The sequence below is a fragment of the Apis florea genome, unplaced genomic scaffold (genome assembly GCF_048593485.1).
Source record: "Apis florea isolate Af1SG1 unplaced genomic scaffold, ASM4859348v1 contig_2839_pilon, whole genome shotgun sequence".
Lineage (NCBI taxonomy): Eukaryota > Metazoa > Arthropoda > Insecta > Hymenoptera > Apidae > Apis > Apis florea.
This window is the reverse complement of record NW_028256653.1, coordinates 1,850,326-1,876,854: the sequence shown is the minus strand read 5'-3', so window position 1 is coordinate 1,876,854 and position 26,529 is coordinate 1,850,326. Positions and strand designations below refer to the sequence as shown.

Here is a 26,529-nt window from a genome sequence, read left to right as displayed (position 1 = left end):
TAAAAATACCCCTAATCACTTGTATAGAGAATGCAATGTTGCATAGATTGGTGTATACAAAAATGTACAATGCTATTTAAAAAAATAATGATGACCTTGATAACTTTTTTATGAGTCGATGTACAAAAAAATTGAGGGCACCGGAATACAGCCCTTTCGAAACCATTCAACTTTTATTCGAAGCATTTTTTAATATCTCGAAGAATAAGCGAGTTATTCAATAAAAAACATTGTCATCGAAATTCCCTGACCGAAGTAAAATTATTGTCCAAAAATGCGATTTTGTATCAGGAGAACATGATACGATAGGAGGTCGATCGAAAAATTTTTCCGAGAAATGACGTCAAATTCTCGGAATCTCCGAAATTCTTGGAAATGACGTCGAATTCTCGGAATCTCTAGAATTCTTGGAACTCGGGTCCGCTTCTGTGTATTTCTAAAATTCTTGGAAATGACGTCAAATTCTTGGAAATTTCCAAGTGTTGGAACAATAAATCGATATATCTCGCTTGTTTTTGGAGATATTAAAAAATGTTTCGAATAAAAGTTATTTGGTTTCGAGGGGGGCAGTTCCTGCTGCTGTTCGTTTTTTTATAAATAAAAGGGTTAAGGACTTATAAAAGCGAATGTGGTTTTTTTAAATGGGACTATATATTTTTTAATGCACCAGCTGTTTTCCCTTAATATTCTCTATAAAAAAGTACTAAGCCACATATGGCAAAAAACGTATAGTTTAAAAGATAATTAATATCTTCGAAACTAATGGTTTTTTACTAAAAATACCCCTAATCACTTCTATAGAGAATGCAATGTTGCATAGATTGGTGTATAAAAAAATGTACAGTGCTATTTAAAAAAATGAAGGTGACCTTGATAACTTTTTTATGAGTCGATGTACAAAAAAATTGAGGGCACCGGAATATAGCCCTTTCGAAACCATTCAACTTTTATTCGAAGCATTTTTTAATATCTTGAAGAATAAGCGAGTTATTCAATAAAAAACATTGTCATCGAAATTCCCTGATCGAAGTAAAATTTTTGTCCAAAAATGCGATTTTGTATCAGGAGAACATGATACGATAGGAGGTCGATCGAAAAATTTTTCCGAGAAATGACGTCAAATTCTCGGAATCTCCGAAATTCTTGGAAATGACGTCGAATTCTCGGAATCTCTAGAATTCTTGGAACTCGGGTCTGGTTCTGTGTATTTCTAAAATTCTTGGAAATGACGTCAAATTCTTGGAAATTTCCAAGTGTTGGAACAATAAATCGATATATCTCGCTTGTTTTTGGAGATATTAAAAAATGTTTCGAATAAAAGTTATTTGGTTTCGAGGGGGGCAGGTCCTGCTGCTGTTCGTTTTTTTATAAATAAAAGGGTTAAGGACTTATAAAAGCGATTGTGGTTTTTTTAAATGGGACTATATATTTTTTAATACACCAGCTGTTTTCCCTTAATATTCTCTATAAAAAAGTACTAAGCCACATATGGCAAAAAACGTATAGTTTAAAAGATAATTAATATCTTCGAAACTAATGGTTTTTTACTAAAAATACCTCTAATCACTTGTATAGAGAATGCAATGTTGCATAGATTGGTGTATAAAAAAATGTACAGTGCTATTTAAAAAAATGAAGGTGACCTTGATAACTTTTTTATGAGTCGATGTACAAAAAAATTGAGGGCACCGGAATACAGCCCTTTCGAAACCATTCAACTTTTATTCGAAGCATTTTTTGATATCTTGAAGAATAAGCGAGATATTCAATAAAAAACATTGTCATCGAAATTCCCTGACCGAAGTAAAATTATTGTCCAAAAATGCGATTTTGTATCAGGAGAACATGATACGATAGGAGGTCGATCGAAAAATTTTTCCGAGAAATGACGTCAAATTCTCGGAATCTCCGAAATTCTTGGAAATGACGTCGAATTCTCGGAATCTCTAGAATTCTTGGAACTCGGGCCTGGTTCTGTGTATTTCTAAAATTCTTGGAAATGACGTCAAATTCTTGGAAATTTCCTAGTGTTTGAATAAGAGGACGAAACTTTTATCCAAAAATTGGATTTTCTATTAGGAGAACATAATTTAGAAAGAGTTTTTACACATTTATCATATCTCTAGTCTTCTCATATTTATTTTTTTACCATTTTTCTTAGTGTTGCAATTTTTTTATAGCGTAAAAGTTCTTTTTCTGAATTTATGTGAAATTCGATATTTGGTTTTTGCATTTTTTTTTACAATAAATGATGTCATTTTTTGCGTTTTATAATTTTTTTAATTTTTCAAGATTTCAAAGATTTTTTTTTATTTGTAATATATCGATTGCCTATATATAACATCCAGTTTTCTAATGTATTATATCGGGTGTTCAAATAACATTATCTTATGTATATCGCTTGTTTTTAGAAATATTAACAGAATTAAATGTTACCCGTTTTTAGGTCCCACTTAAATATAATCTGGCGCAAATATGAATCGTCTATAGAAGCTATTTATCAGCTCACAATATAATTCGATTTTTTTTTCGGAAGTGTATCTTTTTGAAAGCATGAAGTCTTTTAAGATTTCGTTGCGTCTAATAATTTTTAGTGGATTGCGGATTTTTATGCATTTATGGAAAATATTAAACAAAGGATGAAATAAAAATTTCTATTTATTTCTATAACTTTTTATAAGAATTTCATTTTTCATAAATAAATCCACAATGTACTATGTACTAGATATTAGACATGATAATGAACTTTGATACAATAATAATTCCAAATAAAATTATGTGAAAATATAATTTTTATTATAAAATTTATTTGTTGTTCATGTTATAATTATTTTTAATTGTCATTTAAAATTTTAAATTCTTTTATATTGGATAAAATAATAATCATAATATGAATTGAAATAATAAAATTATATGATAATAACTGCATCCTCGAGAAAAATAAAAAGTATGATCTGAGCAACCTTGGATCCATCGCATTTTACTGAAAATTTTACTGAATTCTTCGAATTCTTTCGAACTGTTCTAAAACTTTCCAGGTCAAAGAAAAAAATTATTATATTTATAATAATTATTATTATTTTATACGATAATCGATAGAACGATTTAGGCCAAACTTGAAAGATTTTCATTAAAAGGAAAAGAAACCAACAAGTCAAGATCCAGAAATAAGAAAATGTGAAAGCACATTTCCTGGAATTCGGATGGACGCGATAAAAACTTGGTAGCAAAAAAGAACCTTCCATTTATACATACCATTGAGACGTTTAAGCTGTTATCGATGCAGATTGCGATATAGATAGGAAATTTACGCAGTTTTTTCGAAAATGAGGACGAATCGATTCCTTGAACTATAATATCTAAACTATCAAAACATTTCGATATCGATTTTTTCACGCGTCCTCACTTTTTACCATCTGTGTTTTCTCTTGTTTTTTAAATTTGAATTAACCGTGGAAATTTCTAAATGATGGAAAAAATAATCTAAGAAAAAGTCGTTAGTGTCAGGAATGAATTAATTGATTAGAAATAATTTAAAATTTGAATTTAATTTTTCAAATTTGGTTTTAATTCGTCTGTTGATATTGTATGACACGAATTTTATTCAAACTTTCGCATATATGTTATTAAGAGAAATTGACGATTTCGTTTAAATTTAACTATTGCCAATATTTCAAACTTAAAAATACATTTATATGAGAATCTTCAATACGTTTAAAATTGATATCAAAACACACATACATGTTACATTCATGTTTATTCAAAGAATAATGAATTCGTCTTTATCAACTCGATTCTCAGAAAGAAATTTCTCGATAGAAGGATAATCAGTTTAACAGCGCTTGAAAATTATTGTCTTCTTTGATTTACACGGATTATACATCGTGTAAATCATCGAATATATATACAGTACATTTTCTTATAACTCTAATTAAGCTTTAATTAATCGATACTACCTTCAGAGAATGTGGGTTAACAGCGAATACCATTTACAATTCTTTTTTTTTTTTTCCTTTTCTTTATTCATTTATTTTTTCTTCTCGTTCAGTTCGAGTTCCAGTATCCTGGTTTCTTCATAGAATGTCTCGTTGATCGATCGAATCGCGTTTAGCGACGAAACACTTGTCGTAATGACATCGTGGAATGCTATCGATTCGTCGTACGACGACATCGATATCCGCACATATACACATATATACATACATACACACACACACACAGCGTAATCATCAGTCGAATGTGCCACGAGGAGAATATCATCGAAATTCCCCTCGTCGTAGAGTTTTACGTGGCAGGTATTGCATAATATTTGTAATATTTATACCTTGGTTATCGATTTTTCAATATTTGCAATGAAAACACCGATAGTATGAATCTAGGTACATCGATGTTCATCTTCTGTTAAGGGGCAAGTGTGCAAATGTTATTATATTTAGAAATGGTGAGGAGCCGAAGCGAAGAGGAAGTATAGCAGGAGGGCAGAGAGACGGAAGAGTAGTTTGATTTTAGTTCGTCGAATAAAAATGATTGGCGAAAAAGTTGAGAATTATAATTTATTTAATTAACGTGAACAATTACAGCATAAGTAACATAATAATTATTAACATTGATACAAAATAATAAATAATAATATTATAACGTTCAAATATTTTAATATTTAATAATAAATATAAATACAATATCGGAGAAAGTAACATCTGAAAAACACACAACCGATATTTCGTAATTAACTTCCTCTCGAATCGAATTAACAAATATCCAAAAATTGGCCGTGAAAGATTACCAACTAATTGTCACTCGAGACACCGGCCACGATCCAAATACTGAATTTAACGAGCAAGTCGTCACTTCACGAATTCCCACCATCAACGCCCAACCACGTGAATTCCAAAATAATTAAATCTTATATTATATAACTTCATCCGTGTAAATTCGTTTCGCAAAGCCGGAAATATCGTCAGTGAAGAAGGTGTGTTTCTGGCCTGGCGAGCGATAATACGGTGAACGTAATTTTATAGCGGCCATAAAAGGCGTGTTTCTTCCGGGAGTTGGGCGAAAGAGGGGAAGCGGGTCGGAAAATCGCATGCTCGCCTCGGTTTAATTCGCGTTTCAACGATGACAGGCCAGGAAATCGCTCTATGTATCGCATGCACCGCCGCTTCCGGCTTCGTAGTGACGTCGCGTCGTTTCGATCCGTGTTTCTTCCGCGTATTATCTAAACAGTTTAAACCATTTGTGGTCGTATACGCCAATATGATTCCATCTAGATCTTGTTTTTTTTTTTTTTTTTTTTTTTTTGCGTTTAATATCTATCAATATCTGCCTCCATTGTTCGAACTCCATTCCTGTAATCGTGAAAAAAAATTTGATTTTGCATAAAAGTTTGGAAAAATAATGATTAATTTAATTCTTTTGTTAATTCGAATATTAAATATTTTTTCATCTATCCTCTCTGAAAACTTTTATATTAAACGGTGTAAATGTTGAATTAGAATGATGTGACTTTGATATATTATTATCAATTACAATTTTTCATTATCCTTATTATTTCTGTATACAAAAAGTATTATTTATTCGAAAACTTTCTTAATTATAAAATGAACTTTTAAAATGACATTGATTTATTTCATCTATCTAATGTTTTAAAGTTACAAAAATTGTTTATTATTAATTTATACTCGTTTACATTAAATAAATAATTATAAAGCGTAAAGTTTATGCAAGATCGATCGATTCACGCGACATAAAACCGAGTTTCACTGCGAAGTTTCCATTGTCGTTGATTAGAACATGTGGTTTGTAATCAACGGAGAGATTGTTGAAGTAATTTAGAAGGTGGATAGATTTCGAAATACACACGCGAATCTTGTTTGCGCTGAACTGTTTAAATTCTTTGGCGTGTAACTGTAAAGCTCGTGTATTTTATTTGAAGCGAAGATGAAAGATAATAGTTTCGAGTAGTAAATTGTTTTTATTTCATTTATTTTAACTGTATAGTGAGAAAAAAATGATTATTTTGTTTAGATAATCGAAGAATTTTATACGAATGTAATATAATTAAATTCGTATAAATGGTATTTCGAGAAATATCGCGTGTGTTGTTTGAATATTTTATTCAAATTATATCAAAAATTACCGGAAAAAGTAAATTGATTTTGAAAAATGATTTTCCATTCTCTCATATTTTCAAGCAATTCATCATCGAAAATTTCTTGATCCGAAAACGAAGACACGCCCATAAACTCGTGCATACTCTATTTACACCCAGCAAACAATCAAGAGAAAACAAGATATGTTGATAAAAGTACGTAGTTGCGAATTAAACAGAATTCAATAATCACATACGACATAATTTGAGAATTGTACACATTCAACCCGTTGCTTGTTCAATATTTAAATCATACCTCGTCTCGTTTGGAAACCATGTCGAGTGTCGAGTCCACCAGCGCATCTACAAGAATCCAAATATGATTAAACATAGTAAATAATTTTATTTTTTATTTCAAACAATTGCAATTCAAACTTCGAATCATAAAATATTCTCTTTAAAAAAATAAATAAAATTTTTGTTTACAGAAATATTCTCATGTTAATTCTATACAGTTGAAAAAAAAAATCTAAAAAAAACGTTCTCGAATTTCAAAATTTCACAAAAGAGAAACAATAAATTTTCGTAATCGAAATTTCGAACATTGTATGCACGTAAAAAAATAAACGAATAAATGAAGAAAATCAATATTCACAAAATTATCAAAATAATCTCGATTCTATATAACATAGGGGAAAAAATCTTCAAAAAGTATTATTCTTTCTCGAGTTTTACATGGATGGAAAATACCCTTATCCATTACTCATTCCGTGTCGTTTCAATTCTTTTATTTGTGGAACAATCAGAGGCATTCGAACGTAACCACCTCGAGATGGAATCGATACTAATGAAAATGCGACCTCCGAGCAATAGCAATTATTCTGTCGCGTGCATTTTTCGCATGGATGCTCGACAACGTACAACTTTGATTATGCACGAAGCGCTCGATGCACACCTGATCACCCTTTAAATAACCTGCAATTCGTGTTTTTCCCGCCTAAGAAGTATCTCGCCATTCTGATTACGCGAGTCTCGTTGCCAATCAATATTTAAATAAAAATATTATTATGACAGAAAAATTAATAAATAATTTAGAAATAAATTTCCATTAAGCGAATGATAGAACAGATACTACACCAAGTATATTTCATCGACGATGATGCATGGATTTAATTTGGGTGGTGATTAAGTTTGTAAAATACCTCAATCGAACTTATTATTCGAACATTTTTGTTTTCTGTGAATCAGTGAAGAAGAAGATTTCTGCTCTGGCAATCTGATAAAGTTTCGTACTTTTCTATATTTTTCATTCTACATCTACTCGTACACTTTCTTTCGGCGACGACTTATTCCTTTGATCATTTGAAACTATTAAAAAAAATATCTCTACCTATCGTTAATTACACGAAAAAACTGATAGAAATAATTTTTTTTCTTTCTTCTTTTCCTTTTTCTTCTATTTCTTAATCTCTCATTGATTTCAATAATCGTATTACGAATGAAAAAAAACTGAATCAAGTGTACACAGATTGATTCAGTTCGTAAATAAGCCAATATCCTCGTTGATCTTTCTGACGAAGTTTTTAAGTTCGATTATTGACACATCTTTCAATATGAATTATAAATTTAAGCACCATGGAAACTGTGTCAGCGGTGGCTCGGTACGAGCGCGTCTCGTACTAAGCCACGGCAACCCGTTTGCTCCTGTTTTGCAGATAGCGGCAGCGGCATGAACGCACGAGACTGGTTACGAAGTGGTATACGCAGGGTGTCGCGCGATCTCGAAAGTCAAGATCGCGGCCCATAATTATACGAAAACGCAGTGCAGGCGAGTTTAGTGTGATTAGTCGGAAGACGAAAGTGGGGAGAAATCGATCGAGGACGGAGGACAGGGACAGTGACAGTGATATCGGGCAAGGTGTATCCAATCCTGAGTGTGAAAAAGTGTGAACTGAATGAAGTGCAAAGGTAAGAAAAAAGGAAGAAAAGAAGGGAAAAAGGATCGACCATGGAGATCGACGACGTACATTGTGCATCGAGTCATTACCGTAATTTCATAATCGAGTCGAAGAAATTTGAATCCACGATTGAATCGTCTCTGTTCGTGTTCCTTATTCGTGATCCGAAGAAATAAATCCCTAATCGTGTTCCTTCGTATTTCCCGGAATCATGAATCGTGTCAGGGGTGGTAGACAACTTAAATATCGCGCGAGGAACGGAAAAGTTTAAGAAAGGAACGCGAACTTGATGAAAATGGACTCGACGAAGCTGGGCGGGCCAGCCCCAACCAGCCCGAGGGCACACTCGCCGGCTGTACCGGCCTACACCTCCGCCACGGCGGATGGAAACATCGATTACATAATCGGGGACTACATGGAGAGGCTGGGAACGAGGTTGAACACGTTGGAGAACGAGTTGAGGTACGCCTGGAGGGCGTTGGATCTGCTCAGCCAGGAATATATCAAGATGTGGGAGAGGTTGGAGAAGCTGGAGGGCCTGCTGTACGAACAACAGACGGTGATCAGCCAATTGATCGAGTTCTACGCGAGCGGAGGTAGCCACGAGACGAGCAACGTGGTGGTCGAGGAGACGTTGGCCAATCAACAGAGCACGGTGGGCGAGTTGGACGCGATCGCGAAGAGTATAGGCGCGACCATGGGGATCGAGGAGACGAATGCGATCAGGGAGAAGTTGGCGCAGCAGGAGATCGCCAGGATGCACGGACTAACGCAGGACAGCTCGACCGCTGCAGCGGTAGTTACCGACATGCACAGGAACGTGAGGAACTTGGATACTCTGGAGACTCTCGCGGAAGAGAGTAACATTCCAGACGAGGCGTTCTACAGGAGTCTGAACAATGCTTACAGGGAGGACTTGATCTGCGGCGACACGTCCAGACCGACGTCGCAGCTCGGTATGATATGGGAGGAGGCGGAGGACGAGGATGTGAACGGAAAGAAGGAGGTGGAGACGAGTATGTTCGAGAAGACTGTTGTCGCGAAAGAGAAAGAGCTCGAGTGCGAATTGGTCGTTGCAAAACCGACGAAGGAAGAGATTCAGGAGGCGGTGACGAAAAAGGAGGACGAGGCGGACGAGGACGAGGGCGAGGTGTTCAGCGCGGCTGATTACAAGAGTTATCGTGGGAACACGCCTTGCGTGAGCGAGCAAGATCTGGCCCAATTGTCCAGATTGAGCTCCATCGACCAAGTCGCCCTGGAGAAATTGCACGAACTGGACAGGTTGACCAACAAATTGCAAAAGGATTCTCAGAATCTGATGGAGCTGCAATCGAAACTGATGGACTCCCCGAAGAGGCAGTACAGCTCCGAGGCCGAGGCGAAGTTGGCCGAAGAGGCGAGTAGCATAGACGAGCAATTGAGAAAAATCTACGCCGAAACCGACGTCGATAGCTGGACGTTCTCGAAGAGTCCCGGATCGACTGGTCGATCTATATCTCGAGTCAGCACCGACAGTGGTCTAGCAACCGACGGCGACTTCACAACAAGGTCAATTTCACCAAGACTGACGTCCACATCCAGATCGAATCTGGATTCCATCTCGAGCACCTACACCCCGCCCAGACTAGGTAGCTACACTTCTACAGTGCGCGAGAAGAGTCCAGAACCAGTGATCCAGTTGCCCATAGACGTGGGCAGCTTCGCCAAAGGCTACGCGGAAAACAAGGAGCTGACCGATCTGATGGTCGAGAGTTTCGCGGCTGTCACCTGCGCCTCGCCCACCATCTACAGCACCACCACGGACAAAGTGGCGTCGCCCACGCACTCGGCCGGGAGCGTGCACAGCGTGCATAGTGTCCACAGCGTGCAGAGTCTTCGAACCAGGCAAGATGGTTATTTCGGCAGCGCCGCTCGGCTCAATCTCGAGTTTCAAGAAAGTAGAACGCCCCCGAGTCCGTCGCCGAGCTCGCCACCTCCACCAGCGCCCCGAGACTCGGCCGAGCCTTTCCTCATGCCGGGCCCAGACCAAAGGGAACCGGACGCGAAACGATCCCAAAGCCCCACGTTCCTGAGAAGCGCGGACAAATTGGTCTCCGTGGAGCAAGGTCGCCTAAGTCCGCGAACCCCTCACTCGCCTAAATCGCCACGAGTCTCGCCCAAGCACACGGCCAAGCCGAGCGTGGCCAACATCGTCGCGGCCAAGTCCGATTCCGGCCTATCCTCCATGAGCGGATGGAGCAGTTTGGACAAGTCACCGAGCTCGCCGAAAAGCTCCATCGCCAAGATGCTCACTTCGTATTCCGTGGATCACGCGAGATCTTTGATCCCAAGCACGACCACGGTCAGGTCTGCCAGCCCGATTCCGCCGCTTCCGGAGGCCACCACCACCGCCACGATCATCACCCAGGAACCGTTGTACGACACGCCTGAAGGCAGGGACGCTACCGCTGCCGTCACCTTCACAGTCACCAGCCACTCTTACACGGTAGCCATGAACCATCTGTCGGGATACGCGTCGATCAAGACCCCGACCACGAAGGAAGAGTACGGCTTCGTGCTACCCCCAGCGCCCATCGCGACCACCTGTCAGAGTCCCAAGAAACGAGGTCGCCAACAGGCGTTGCAGCACACGTACGACACTGTGCCGCCCGGAACGACGATCGACTACGTTTACAGGTCGGAACAGCCGGCCATTTATTCCGTGGCAGGTAGCAATCGGCAACAGGCGATCACGAGCGTGTACACGAGCAGCGCGGGAGGTTACGGTCCGAAGACCACCACCGCTTACGGGTGGATGGATCAATTGAACAGTTACGACAATTACACCACTGTCCAGTACACGGAATCGAGCGCGGTTTCGGCTCACTTGAAGAAACCGTTGAGAGGTGCCGCGTCCACGGACGGTATGACGAACCACGAAGGATACAAAGCCGCGATGTATCGCACAATGTTCCCAACGGGGAACATCACCGACGCGCTCTCCTATTATCCCACGAGCGCGAATCTGCCGCGGACAGAGACCTCGAACGAGACTTCGTGGTTGAACTCGATGGAGGATCAGATACCCCACGACTCGACTTCCTCCAGCATCAGATCGTTGACCTCGGACGGCAGCTACGCCCAGAGCCCGTACACGGACAGAAGGTATCCCCAACCACCTGCGTATCAGGCCCATCAGTATCACCACACGTACGCGAATCAGAATTATCCGCAAGCTTATCAGCAACAGTATCAACCGTACAGTCAAAGATTGACCAGTACCGAAAGCGCACAACTCACGGATGGATATCAAAGACAGTGGCAACGGGAACACCAATACATCCAGGATCACGAAACCGCGAGAATTCCTATCGATCAAAGCCAGCATCAACAAAGCGAGTACTACGATCCATCGAGCGTGATAGTGTCCCAATCCGGGTACATCAGCATTGCGTCGAACTTGAAGGATCATGAGATCGAGACGGCGAAGGTTAATAAAAAAATAAGACGTGGCTCGTCGTTGAAGAATGCTATGAGCTCGATGAGCAATTGGTTGCCAGACTTGCACTTGAGCAAGAGGCACAGGAGTCACTCGTTGCCAGGTGGGGTGAGAAGAGAGGATTTGGACATGTCTCAGGAGCAGCAGCAGCAACAGCAGCAACAACAACAGCAAAGACTTCCTGCTGAAACAGTGGGCAGAGGTCGTGGCAGGGGTCAAGCGCCAAGGAAAAAGAAGAAACACACGTTGGTGTCTACCGTGTCAGGAATCCTCCAGAAGGCTAAGAGACGAAGTCATCAATCGCAGTCTCTGTCCGATCCTGAACAGTCTGAAACGGAATGGAGCAGCGGCAGGCAGAGTGGTTTGTCCGAAGACGAGGACAGCGTAATGTCGGATGTGAACCAAGAGCCTCCGTTCTTCGCCAAAGTGAAGACAGCCAGCACGAAGCGTAAACAGCCCCAACCGATTCCTCAACAGCAACAACCGATCCCTCAGCCGTTACCTCAGCAACAGAAAGATTATATTCAGCAGCAACAGCAGCAGCAGCAACAACAAAATTTGCAGCAGCAGCAGCAACAACAAAATTTGCAGCAACAGCAGCAAGCCCTTCAACAACAGATTCAGCAGCATCAGGAGCAGCTACAGCAGCAAGCTCTCCAAGACGGTTGGGGGAAGGAGAAGGATCAGAAGAAAGAGATGGAGCACGAGGTGATCAGCGAACAAATCAGCGGTTTCGAGGAAGAGACGTCGGGGAAGAGCACGGGTTCCGGGTCAGGTGGCTCGTCCATATTCCAAACTGTTGGAGATATCAAACGATCGACCGGTAGCTCTGACGAGGCCCCTAACGAAAAAGCCCCGAAACTTCCCCCTGTGACGTTGATGGGCGGAGCAAGCATGGAATTCGCGGTGTCCAGGGCACTGGGAAAGTATCGTCAGAGACAATCCTCGACGGTGTCCGACGAACAACCACCAAGCGAGGAAGGTAGCACGGAGAAGAAGTCCGACGAAGGCACCGTCCAGACTCTGGAGACGAGCTTCGAGTATCCTGAGGACATGTCGGAGAAGAGCGAGAAGAGCGAGAAATCTAGCAGCACGAGGTTGCCGGAATTGGTGACCAGCATATCGGAGGAAGCTCCACCGTCGGAGGGAAGCCCATCCGCGTCGAGCACGAGGGGTCAAACCCCGGCTGGTAGCCGATTCCTTCCACGACATCAACAATCTCTCGAAATTCCGTGGACTGGCTCGAGACAGGGCGAATTGGACGAGGATAACCGAAGCACGCATTCCTATCGAAGCACGTCGAGGGTCTCGTCCAGGCGACAAAGTACGGAGGATTCGATCGACTCCGAGGACGAGTGGTATCGATACGAGTTGAGGAAGCTGGAGGAGCTCGAGAGGCAATCGCAGATAGAGATAGAAATGGGCGAGGTGCTGGTCGAAGAGCCTGAAGAAGTTGAACACTATCAACCGGACGAGGCGGTGAAGGAGAAGATGTCGTTCGTGCTGAAAGAATTAAAGCTGAAAGCCAGTAGCAAGGTGAAGGAGGAGAAGGTGAAGGAGGAGAAAGAAGATCTGCGAACGAGTAAAATGAACGGGACGGTGGCAAAGGATCGTCGAGTCGAGGAACGGGACAAGTATCGAGACGAGAAACCGATTCCAAAACGAAAATCCGCTGAGAGTATCGAGGCAGTGTTTGCAAGGGTCACCGATTATCATACTTGGGCGCACGAAGAGGAAGCCAAGAAGGAGAAGCCGGCCATGGAAGAGGGCTCTTCTGGAGAGACCTCTGGTCCTGATAGTCCGGTCCAATCGATGGACGAGGAGGAAGAGGAAGAATTGCCGAAAGACATCGACGAGCAACCGTCGAGGCGAAGCTCTAGCGGCTCGGCTTTTCGACACGGAGAAAAGATCCATTCTGGTTCCGAATCGATATCTCGCGAGGGTAGCGTGAGTGTACCGCCTAGCGAGGTGTCTGTTAGCATTCCAGGTGCTTGGGACTCGGAGAGCACTGTCCTCGAGGGGTTGGAGCGAGACGGTGCTGGTAGCGCTGAAACGGCTACTACGGCGACTTTGAGTCTGCCCAAGATTAAAATCGATTCTTCGTCGTGCGGCAGTTCCGACACGACACTGAAGGAGGGCCAGGTAAGTCCTGGCCCACCTGGGTCGAAATGGAAATTGCTGAAAGCGTTGAAGGAGCGAAAGGCGGAGGAGAAGATGAAGGAGGTCGAGGAAGCCTCCAAGGAGACCACCATTTCTCAGGGACCCACGGCAGTGAGTATTATGATAAAGTGAGGACACGAAAATCTTTGTAAGGCGTACTCGAGATTCGGAGATTGGGTGAAATCGTAGAGTTAAGTATTTTAATAAGATTATTTCCGCTGTTTCTATCTCGTTAATTGTTTACAGTGTTTGAGTTACATTGATTTATAATGATTTGAGTGTAGGATGTTAATAGCTGACTAACATTTTATATGTTTTGTCTAAATTTTTTTTATTACTAATTGTTTATTTAAAAGCAGTCTCATTATATACTTTCTCTTCTTAACAGTTTATTTTTTTTTATCAGATTTTTAATTGAGATACATGTATTTATATATAATCGAATTATAAATTTCTTAGATATTAATAGATAAAAGAATTAAAAATAAACGAAAGATGCTTTTAACATCCTGCACAAAACAAGAAATCGAGTGAAATAAGTAAATGAAAATGATCTACAATTATTTAATTTCATACTTCGTTGACATAAGGCAACTTAGGAATGAAATATACAAAACGAACCAATTACAATACAGGGAACAACTTATATTGCTCGGCTTCTAATGCTATAATATAATAACGTTTCTTTGAAATTACCTGACCAATTCAATAGCGTCGCACGTAACACCGGATACGATTATTGTCACGTCACGATTCACAGCTCTTTTTCCACTATCGAGTGTCGAGTACGCTGAATGCGTACAATGCGGAAAATGTAAAGCGCAAAGCGGGGCAACTTACGAATTTAAGAAAGATTTAAACCGTAACCGTGATGCCATCTAGCGTGGCACGATCCAAGTCAATACTAACGATATTATAGCGGAAGTGAAGCTTTGTCGGACGCGTTCCCGTGATCCATTCTCGTTTTTGATCGCGAAAAAAATCCCGAAAAGTATCGAAAAAAATCACAAACACGATATAAAAAATAATGAACGATGGTACTAGTCAATTCAGCAAGTGCAACGTCAGTGACGCTTGGCCAAGCAATATACTTGTAAGTGATGATCAATTGAGTGCACAATTCAAGATCGATTGGTAATGGTGATCGACGATTCGATCGATTTCGAGTAAGTAATGAAACTCAAATATCCATGTGCGACCGATGCATCGACGATAAATAAAGGCTTACGTAATTAAAATAGATGATAGGAGTAATTAGATGGTGCTTTAATAATCGATACGCTTTAAGGTAGTATTATTAGTAGCCGCGTGCCTGCGCGGTCTGACGAGGATTATTCGCGAGACAAGGCTATAAGTATTATTATTCGGTCAATTAACGTTTCCTATGTACACGACAGGGAACGATAGTCTTTCATAGGTTCCCAAATATTTCCAATATGGCCGCGCTTTACTTTCTGAGCGCGACTCATCCTTTCTCGTGGCTTTTGTCCACGTCTAGGCACATCGACGCACATGCAATTCGATATTATAACATAGCGCGCAAGTAACGAATAAAACGTGTGTACTTATATTTAAGAGAAATTAGACTCACACTAGAGGAAAATCTTTCCTTACGATGCTCGTGTTTAATATTGCAAGTACAACAAGTCACGAGACTATAATATACGGTCTAATACCGATACACATGGACAAGCTTAACCTTAATCTTATAGTCGACCATCGAACGTAGTATTTAAGAAAATTACATGTATACATCCGTTCATCCTCTTCATCGATTCATATGCTCGTGTTTTGAAAGCAAGAGATTGACATAACCTAAAAATTATTAATCGACTATGGTTAGAGCATTCGTTTTAGCATTCGTAGGGATTGAATCTTATCTGGGCAAGTGATTTTTGCGAATTCAACCTCCTAAGCAAAAATAAAAAAAACGAAACTTTTGAATAAATAGATAAAAGATCGGTGGATAAAATTTTGTTCAACACTCTTGAAGCTCGTTTTAAGATTCCGTTTCTAAGAATTGGATGGATATAATAAATAACGATGACTAAAACGAGCATTATTGTATCTCTTCCGAATTAAATCGCTCGAATTTTCCAAATATATCGCGTGCAATGCTCGTACAACGTTAAAAATGGTTTATCGGTGGGAGAAAAATAGAAATGGAAAATAGAAATGAAGAAGGTAGATATATAAATAGAGGATGAAGAACAAATCGCGCAGGCACGATTGAGAGGGAATCTCGTGCACATCGAAACGAAATCGCTTCCGAGAAAGGCGCGAAGGAACGAATAGAAGCGAAAGGGAAAATGGATTCATCGGTATTTCGATTCACGTGGAACACGATGGTATTTGTCTGATCGACGATAGATTCGCCAAAAGGCACGGATCCCGTGTTTCGTGCCCGTTTATCGATCGTTTAAATGCGATAAAAGGCGCCGCTGACGTAATATCAAACCCTGGATTTTAGATCGGAAATTGCCGTGAAGGCATTCCGGTTAATAACTTCAACTATTCGGAAGATGGTGAAAATGTATTAATCGATTAATTGGAATACCTTTTTTCAAATTTTTCACGCTAAATTTTACGAAAAGAATATTTTTTTTTAAGAAACTTTTTAATATTTTTTTAACGACAAATGAATGTGTAATAATAACAATTTTCTCTTTTATTAATTCTTTTATTTAAAAAATTACTTGAAAATATTTATAATTAAGATCAAGAAATTTTACCGAGAAAAGTTTAACAATTCAAAACTTTTAAAAATTTCCACCTTTAATCACGAGTTATCAGAATTTCCTTGTCAAGGAAAAGCAAGGAGGAATCCTTAAGTATCTTCATTATCACTATTCATTATTTCATTTTTCATACTAATTACAATTTTCGTTCCCACATAATTTTCAATAATTGAAAAAATTGCCTGCCAAATTATTTTCAATGATTCCCTTTATACGGACGATTAAACATATCTGGACGAAGTAGAGAGTCATAATTTTCCGCTTTTGCTCGAAATTATGTATCGAAAGAGTGCACAATAAACGAATCAATTCCACTTAACCAACGTAGTACAAAAGGCGAGCTTCTCGTCGATCACGTGTTCCTAGGAAGTTTCGCAATATATTCCATTTCATTGAGCACGCGAAACTCGATATCACGCCAGATCACGTGACATTACGTGGACAATACACGCTTCCTTCCGTTCCACATTTCCCGCGCGAAATACGAATAAATAAATCACGAAATTTCACGATTCAACGAATTTGTATTTTCGTTAATCCGAGAGAGAACTCGTCGAGTGAAATTTGAAATCATGCAGATCGTAGATTAATCGTGATTAATCGTGATTAATCGTGTTCTTTCTTAATCTTTTCTTTTCTTTTTTCTTTTTTTGATAGTTCGTATTGTATTTCACTCGTGATCTAAGTTAAGGGTGAATTTTATCAAAGGTACACGATCGACGGACGAAATTAACGATCCTCCTCGTGTATCCCATAGTATTCGTAACTAGTGGACATTATATATGCTGATAGTATGATAGTAGAAGATAATTAAAGTCGATAGCCGAGCGACGTGATTCGTGGGTGTATTCCTGGATCGAGAATTACGCAATGTCATATTAACTCTTTGGATTTACTTATTGAGATGTCTTGGTAGAGAAGATTGGCAGGAAAAAAAAAATCGCTTCTTATTCAAAAACTAAAAAAACTTTTTTAAATTTTCTTTTTTAAATTAAAAAACGCAAGATATCACATTTCATTCAAATTACAAGGAAATTCTTTCTCTCCAAAATTCCATCTTTTGTACACCGCCTGTCAAAAAGGTATAAAAAAAGAAAACCAAAAAAACTTTTACCAAAATTTCATCATTTCAAGATGAGATCCCTCAAAGCGAAAAACGACGGATTCCCACGATCGTCCCATCCTAAACAGATTATTCCACGCATTGTGCGCATATTGTACACAGAATCCTCTAAGCTGAGCAAGCGCGCGTTATCCGGAGACCACACGCCAATAACGGAATCCAATGTCCCCGTAACATCCGCCCGATTCTCGATCCTCTCCACGATTACAACCCACGATCTCACACCGCCCGATGTTTCAGGGGTGGGAGAGTAAGATTTTCGCTCGCATACCACCGCTTCGTAATCTCGAAACGATCGATATCGCGTAATACCGATAACCGTATAACAGTCCGCAATAGTTTTCACAATACGGATAGAACAAAGAGGGACACCACAAGACGCGATACAACAACACCGCCGACGGTGAAAATTCGTACAAGAAAATAATAAACGAATACGAATGGTCGAGTGTGGGAATGAGTGCCGCGTTCGATCGAGCATAACGAACGTGGTAACAACAACGTGGTTGTACAGATGAGAAAGCCAATATATACACACACACACACACATACATATACGCATACGGGCGCGACATACGCACACACGCGTCGTACACACATCGTCCAAAGTATATGCTTCCGTATCTAAAGACTTCGCAGCCGTATAATACTCTTAATTAAGCTAGCAATTAATTGATCGTGCGTACGTAATTTGGTGTTAGTGTATTAGGGGTTGGGTAAGAAATACCGGGCATGTACCTGTTCGCGATCCGGATAGATTTTCAGGTGGGATTTCCTACGAGCGCCAGACACGAATAGGTCTGGGACAATGTTTCTCAACCTTGTCTGGTAATGGAAAATCTTTTTCGACTGGATGATGATAACTTTCGCGAAATGACATTAGAATCCTGTGGAGTGTAATAATGTAATATGTCGTGTGAGATTTGTGACGTTGTGAATTAGACGTGTAAATTTTTTTATAATCGTCAAATTACCCCAAGGTGTTATTTCAAGATTTTATCAAACTCAATAAGAATTCTGTAAATATTTTAGAATGTAACTTTTTATGGAAAAATTTCGATCGAACAACTTTTTTTTTTTATTCTTTGAATGAAAACGAAGTGCTTAAATCGATTCCTTAAACTTGCTCGAAATAATTGAATATATAACAATCTACACGACTATCAAATTGCCCATAAATTGACTAGGCTGGCAATCATTAAAAAATTACATTGACAAATACGCAACACTTCTACAATTTTCTTTCTTTTACACACATCACAGAGAACAGGGTGTGGTACGAATCGCAAAATTAACTCCATCAAAGTGGAAAAAAAAAATCAACCGTAAGAAAAGAAACCAAATTTTCCTAATCACGCGAGCGAACGTACGATATAAAACAACTGGCTCGTAGTAAATTCCACCTTTATTTAGAATTACGACACGATCGCGGAATCGTGGCTCGGGTCTGACCATTCCAGCTCCGCTTAATTGGTCGGAGGCCACGTATCGCTCTAGGTCGATCGATTCTTCTGGTAATTGGCGGGTCATATCCGCCTGGTCGCTCGAGACGCGATTCACCGGTGATGTCAATAGCAGCGAAAAGTCGGGAGAATTGTCGTGGCGCTCGTTCCGAATCGATGCACCAGTGAAGAACAGGGAGGGGATGGTTGGATGGTGTCCACGTGGATGGATGATTAGCAATGAGAGGATCTTCTTTTATTACTTGGGGGGGAGATGTTGTTGGGTATGTTCGGTACGTGGGAAATGGGAATATCGTGTGGTAGAAGGAAGCTTTCGAATGTGATAAGGGAAAGACTATATTCTTAATGGAAATGACATGGTGAACAGGTATTTGGCAACGAGAGGAATAAAAGGAGAGAGTTTGTATGGTAATTTGGAAATTAATTACCACCGGTAGTGGTAACGTGTTTCTTCTAAGGGGATTTTGGTATTTTCTTATCATGATTTTTCTGTGCAATGTAAAATTTGTATGTTGAAGTAAGAAAAGAAGAGAGATAAAGAGGGATGCGTAAAGATTTTGTTTTAAATTTGTTTTTTTTTTTTTGCATTTCAGAAAAATTGTTATTAATGAAGTAAAGGTGCAAATTAAAGATATATAACGAAGCGTCTAAAAAATTATTCATAAATTTGTATCTATCGTTTGGTAGATAATATTGTTATTAGATAAACTTGCTTCTTTAAAATATAGATTCGAGGAAAAATTCTCTTCTTCGAAATTTAATAATCTTACGAGTTTATAAAAGTTTCAATATACATTATAGCGAAGCCTTTATGCAATGAGTTTGAATAAAGCTTGAATTCAATGGGGATTACTAAAAGTAGATCAAGATATCCTTCTTCTAAGTAACGTAGACACAACAACAAGAATATGGAAAAATTATTTTTCAATGGAAATTTAATTTTCATTTCAAATTTAATAAGAATTTTATGTGAAAAATTAATGCAACTTGAAGCAATGAAAAATCCAATATTCATCGTATTCAGTTAGAATATTTGAACACATTTCAAATATTTAAATTTAAAATTAAAAATTTTTAATTTTCAAAATTGAAAAAAAATTTCTTTTTATTTTTCAACCATAAAAACGAATTGTGCAACGGATCGATGGTAATAAAATGAAAATTAACTTTTTTTTTTTGCATTGTTTGACTACAATAATTTCAATACGAAACAAGTTCGTTTTAAAAATCATTTTGTTACATTAAATCGACATTAAAGTGCGGAAAATTACTGTATTCGATTAAATCAAGAAACTTAGTGATCTTAGTATCGGTAAATTTTCAATTAACTTATAGCCCTCGGTATTACTGTTAACAAGCTTTCGAAAACAAATGTTCTCTAGTATTACTAACTAAGATGAATTATTCAAGGTAACTTCACCATGTTTCTTTCGTTTTATTTTTCTTCCTTGGACGGTACAAAGATTTTCTTCTTTCGTTCGTTATTTCTAAACAAACAAGAAAATATATATTTTTTTTTCATTTTCATACAGTAAAAGTATCTGAAGATTTTCATATTCCTCATTAAAGATAGAATTTTATATCAATTTTTATCTTATTATTTGTTATTTGATTCTTTTAAATAAAAATTGTCCTTAAAGATCTTGCCATATTTTTTTAATTTTTATTATCTCCAATACTTTTTACCGAGATAATCTTTTTGATATATAATAAGTCGAATGACTTTCTATGAAGACTACTGTTCTTATTAAAGTGTTACATGATTACATGGTGCAATACACTGAGATGGTTGAAAATTTAATCAGATGGAAGGCTAATCTCCTGAGCAATATCCTAGAGAACATTACAAGGATGAAATTAGATGCAAGCTTAAGTAATGCACATAGTAGAACAACATAAAATGTTCTAAAATAAAGAAATAACATTCCTTTGTAACATTACATTTCCATAATAGAAATGATTATATTATATCGAAAATTTGTTGTCGCAACAAAAATGGAATTTTTGTTTTACAAAATTGTATAAATTAAAAACGTCGGATTTTTTATTTTATTTTATAATTTCTATTTCGTTTACGCGTGATCATAAAATCGAATGTCCTTCGATAAAAGGGGCCATTATTTAAAACCGTAACTCTGCTTCGTAGAAGATAGAAATTGCAAATGAGAATGACGAGATAATACGAGTTAAGAAAGATGATCACGTTCCCTCGGAATCTTTCCCACACTTTAAAGTTTTATTCGGCTCGTAACTTCCTCATTGCTTCGAGTAATTCGACGAAATTGCATTTCTATGCACGCTTAGAATTCTGTACACGTGGCTGCCTCGTTTACAAAACGTTCTTCCTGGTAGCGAGAACGAATTAAAAACATAGTTACAAAAATATTCAATTTTAATTTGACGTAGACGTGATAGTCACAAGTTTAATTAGCCATTGTAAAATCTAAGAGATTTAATAAAGTAAAAAACGATCGAAGAAGAAATAGAATTCGATGATGATTCAATATATTGCGATTTATTCGTTTTTTAAAAAGAAAAATTTTTTCACGGAATCGAAACGAAGAAGAAAGAATTCGAAACACGTGAAAATAACGAGACTATCTAAATATAATTCATACGTTTCAAAAAATTTCGTATCTTACAAAAAAATTACGCAGAGTTCGCGAGCGGAGGGAAGATAAATTTCGAAGATAAAGCTCGTTCGATCAAACTCGAACGTCTCAATTCGAATAAGTAGATAGTCTGGTCACGATTTCGAATAGAAATTCTACCCCCGAACAACCTGTAGGTTTCCATTCAACCGTTTGTCATGTGCACGGACCCGATGACTGGATCCCCCTTTGCTGAATCATTTCTCACGTACAAAAGGGTTATCCCATTTACTGGCAACGTGGAATGCACGATCGACCATCCGCGTCCCCGACCGACGCGCTTTGCGAACGAGGCCCAACGAACAAACGCCCGGACCAATTGTGTACCATTTCTCACTTTTATATGAAACGAATTAAGAGAGCGAGTGTAGGCGAGGGTGATGGCGATTTCTTCGAAGAAGACGAGGCAAAACGAAAAAAAGAAAAAAAAAAGAAAAAAAGAAAAAAAAAGAAAACAAGGAATACGTACTCGCGTCTAGTGACGTTAACTGTGTATCTATATCTTGTACGATTCTAACGATCATGGATATTGTATATGTAACATTGTCGCATATGTCTAACGTGTTCTTAGCCGTTTTTTCCTCGGTCTCGAGGCTGCGACCGTTCATTAGATTCGTCCCGTGTTCGTCGAATAATCATCTCGATAACAAAGAAGGTGTCGAAGCTAGCTTGAAAATAAGGGATTTTTAGAAAAAAATCTGAAAGTAAAAGGATTCGTGCATAAAATGCAAGAGAAAATCGCAGCGAGAAAAATCATTCGTCGAAAGAGAAAGCTTCTCCTTCGTACGGATTCTCCATTGATTTAACGTCGTGTTTGTTCGACGACGCGCCAGAGAATTCCGATTTCCTCCAAGATTCTTTGAATAATTCTCACAGCCTCGGGTCCAAGACTTTGCACCCTACACGCGGGATCATCTTCGAAATTCGCGTGGCGTGGCACGCCTTATGAACACGCGTTAAAGCGTATTCTCCGTTGAGAGAATGTCCCCGGGGATTCAATAAGATAGAGATCATCTGTTGTAATAATATTTCTGGATGATTAGGTATGCAATACCTGATAAGCTCGTTAGACACGTGAACGATATTCCATCTCATGGGAGTGGCAGAACTTTTAGCTCTCTCCTCTTCTCTCGAAGGGGAGAACGAGACAGATATCTTTCCTGATGGAATTAACCATCTATCGATGAAACAATAACTATTCCGTGAAAAAAAATAACAATTGGAATAGCCGCCACACGAGAATTCGATGTTGAATATATCGATCTGAAATTGGAACGTTAAAAGCCACGAGAAGTGGAGATGGAATCTCCGTTCGCAATGGAAACGCGACATAAACCGCAAGAACTCTCTGGAGTTTAGCAGAGATCAAACCGCGGTCAACGTCGAATGCTCGTGCATCGCTTGCAGCGCTGCCATAAACGGAATACTCGACGGATATATGGCTATTAAGCTGTTCCGGTATATCCTTCTCTCAGAACCCCGGCCATTCTCTCGCGCGGGACCGCAATTTCGTGCACGCACGCGCGTATCGACTCATATACGAATTCATTTTATTTGTTGTGGCGGTGACGTAACTCGAAAATTAAGAAAAATAAAAGAATATACGGATTGGGAAGAATTGACCGGGAACAAAGCGTTCTGAATATCCGTTGAACCGTGTCTCTTCGATGACAAACGTGTGTACATTAGTCCAATTACAGTCAAATTGCTGGAAAACGATTCTATTTCTACGTAATGATTTTCAGGATACGGTGTTTCCAGAAATCGTCTCTCGATCTGTGCTGTGTTATCTTATTCAAATCGAAAGCTTAGAATTTGAAAACTCGTTTAAAAAGTGACATTTCTTACATCTTCGTATCGAAAATTGAGGATTTTTCGAGTTACGTCGCTATTGCGGCAAATGGGTAGCATTATGTATACATACGTACAGATATGCACACACGACAGACACATTAAACACGTCAAAGGTATATCTAACACGTATAGTAACGATACTATAGCCTACGCGGTAGTTTTGTGTCAATTAATAACGTAAAAAGGAAAAAAAAAAAAATGGAACCGTTTAGCCGTGTTTCCTCCAGGGGGGAGGAGGAAAGGATATTCGTAGGGTTAATAAGAAGCTTTCGTGTGATAACTGGCAAAACGCGTGGCGAGAGAAATCGTGTAGCTCGGGTTGCATCTCACTGGCTCATGCATCTAATCTAGGGATATTTCTATGGCAGTGAATTATTAGAGATTGGGTCATTAGGGATATTCACGGAAAGATGATCGAGTCATAGAAATATTCAGGCCGATTAGGGACGTTAGGTTAGAACAGGCGGTGAAATTTAAAACGAGGAAAGAGTGAGAAAAAGATTGGTATTAATCACCTTTTTTTGGTGATGCCAACCGTGATGCTAGAAGGTTGTGTCCGGTTGCTTCTCGAGGAATGGAGGGTGTAGGTGTTCGAATGATGTCGTTACACGTCAGCCAAGTGGAAATGATATTTTCATGCTTGAAATTATTTTCCTTTCTTCTCTACTTTAATTTTTCGGAAAGAGAAAAGTGGTTCTCGCAATTTTGCAGTAAAACGAGCGTGTAAATTGTTCGGAGAAAATTAGCAAAATTGGATCAAGCTTTTGACGAAATTAAAATACGTGAAGTTGCGATTTTTGGGAAAAATTGAAAAGAAAAAATTGAATAAACTTGGAAATTTTAGAGAAAGAAATTTTAGAGAAAAAGATCATGAGACGTTGATATTTTCTATAAGTTATTAAAATTTGAAAATTATTGTATTAATTTTTTTTTATTTTTTGTATTTATTTTTATATTTCAAATTAATCATTTTAAATATTTCTGCTTTCCATTCGTTCGATTTTTGTTTTGAACGTAACGAATTGAGAAATTTAATTGTGAACCATATAAAAATTTATAAACAAATTTCGAAGCTGAAATTAAATACTTCGACGCTGAAACCTTTCAAGCTAAAACGTTTAACATTGGAACTATATATAATGTGGAAAAGAAAAAAAGGAATTTTTTTTATTTAAAATAAGATGATTGAAAAAAATTTGAATAATATAAATTTTGTTTGCTATTATTTTCGCGTAATGAAAAAATAGAAAATTTGTTTCAATTGCAATTAATGTTTAATTTAAAAAAGTAGCATAGGTTTTGCGATTACACAAGTTAAACCTTAAATCCCAACTAAAAGAATTTAGCAGTTTAAATGGCAAATTGCTCAAGAACAAGTCTCTAAAAAGGTAATGCATAATTAGATCTTGTTCTTAAGTTTTTCGAGAACAGTAGCAAATTCGCTATTTCCGCGAAGATTTTCCAATTAAGGAAGCAGCTAACAAAAAAAGCCTGGAAGCGATAACGAGAGTAAAAAAATATACAAAGGGGAAATTAAGAAAAATCTAAGCAATTAAAAATTTCCAAGATTTTTCCTCGTTCCTTCAAGATAACATGTTCGTCATGTCATGTTTCATAATTAAAATTACATTAACAAAGATCTACTCTGACACGTATAGAATAATTAACAATAAGCATTGATTCTTTAATATTTTAATAATTTACCTTAAAAATTATTTTATTATTACTTAAAAAATATTACTTTCAATTATAAAAGTATTTAAATTTTCAAAATGCACAACATGTTGTTTCATTTGTGATACATCTGTCATCTCCATGAAATTTCTCCACGAAATAAATCTCCCAGAATATCTTCCTCTCATATAATGTCAACCTTGATAAATATCATCTACTCGTCATGATAATACTTAATGCAACCAATATGTAAGATACATTGCTCCAAACAATCTTACCTTTCTTCACCAAAATCACCATTCCATCGTCACAAATTGATAATGGCAATTTAAGATCTGGATACGTAGCGAATAACTCATGAGCGCCATCTAGGAAAACGCGCATGCGCGTTGTGAATATTCCAGTCTCCAATTTCAATTTCTCCAATTAACGAAACTCGCTAATAGAAAAATGATCGTGACTCGTACGTTCAAAGTTTCTCTTGGCAATTCTCTTTAATATTTGCACACGTGGCTGTTGGAAAGGAGTGCATTTAACTTTGGCCATTTATCACGACGCACCACGTGTTTCTATGCAATCCGCGACGAGTGAAATTATTGCGCCGCTACGCGATCTACATCGTGCAGCCGGAAATATATAAACTCGGGGATTTCCATTATCTCGAATCGTCTTGCGCTGTTGTATTAAAGTTTGATATTTTATGAGGTGACGCGAGAAATCGTCCATCTTTTTCCTCCAGATTGCTAGAAAATTGCGTTTAAGTTATCGAAATTTGTCTCTTCTTCCTTCATTTTATTTTTTAAACGAATAATAAGTTAAAAACTTTTGAATTGTAAAATTTATGTGCCATAATTTTTAGAATAATTTCACTCTCTACATTCAGTTTTTTCCGTTTACCGGTACAAAAAATTAATTCTCGTTTCCATTAGAAGCAATCGTATCTAGTGATCCTAGTGTAATGCAATAAGTCATATTGCGTGCTATGGAACGTGCGAATAGATATCATCATAGCGTTGCTCTGCATCCTTTTCAAATCTGTTTGAACATTTCTTTAGCATCATTATTCAATCGAATCAAAGATTTGATTACTGCAACATACGAGAATATAGAATATTCGTTTCTCGTGCTAGGAAATATCATTTCGTTCTCCAATTCTTCACAAAGCTGGCTTCACCATTATACGTACGCTTTACTCGAGTGTAAATTCAAAATCAAAATTCCTACTACATATAAAAATTCTTCTTCGTGTGAAACACGATAACTAATAGTGATTTGCATTCATTAGATTCATTCATAGAATTCATTAGAATAAATTGCAGATAATAATTCTACAGCATTTTGA

General features: G+C 38.2%; 1 protein-coding gene and 1 long non-coding RNA gene across 17 annotated transcripts in view; one reads left to right on the top strand and one right to left on the bottom strand.

Moving 5' to 3' along the window:
- Positions 1–5,270: 5,270 nt before the first annotated feature.
- On the bottom strand, positions 5,271–6,920 carry LOC116414415 (uncharacterized). Its single transcript, XR_004224941.2, has 3 exons — positions 6,839–6,920; positions 6,405–6,451; positions 5,271–5,345 (listed from the first exon to the last, which is right to left on the bottom strand). It is a non-coding gene; the product is annotated as an uncharacterized LOC116414415 (long non-coding RNA).
- Positions 6,921–8,328: 1,408 nt separating this feature from the next.
- Positions 8,329–26,529, top strand: part of unc-13 (protein unc13 homolog) — a 101,191-nt gene continuing 82,990 nt past the window's right edge. For all 16 annotated transcript variants that reach the window (XM_086907326.1, XM_086907325.1, XM_086907321.1 and 13 more), the window contains exon 1: positions 8,329–13,795. In XM_086907326.1, coding sequence (XP_086763452.1) covers positions 8,336–13,795 — 5,460 coding nt within the window. In that variant the 5' untranslated portion in view covers positions 8,329–8,335. The remainder of the gene's footprint in view (positions 13,796–26,529) is intronic.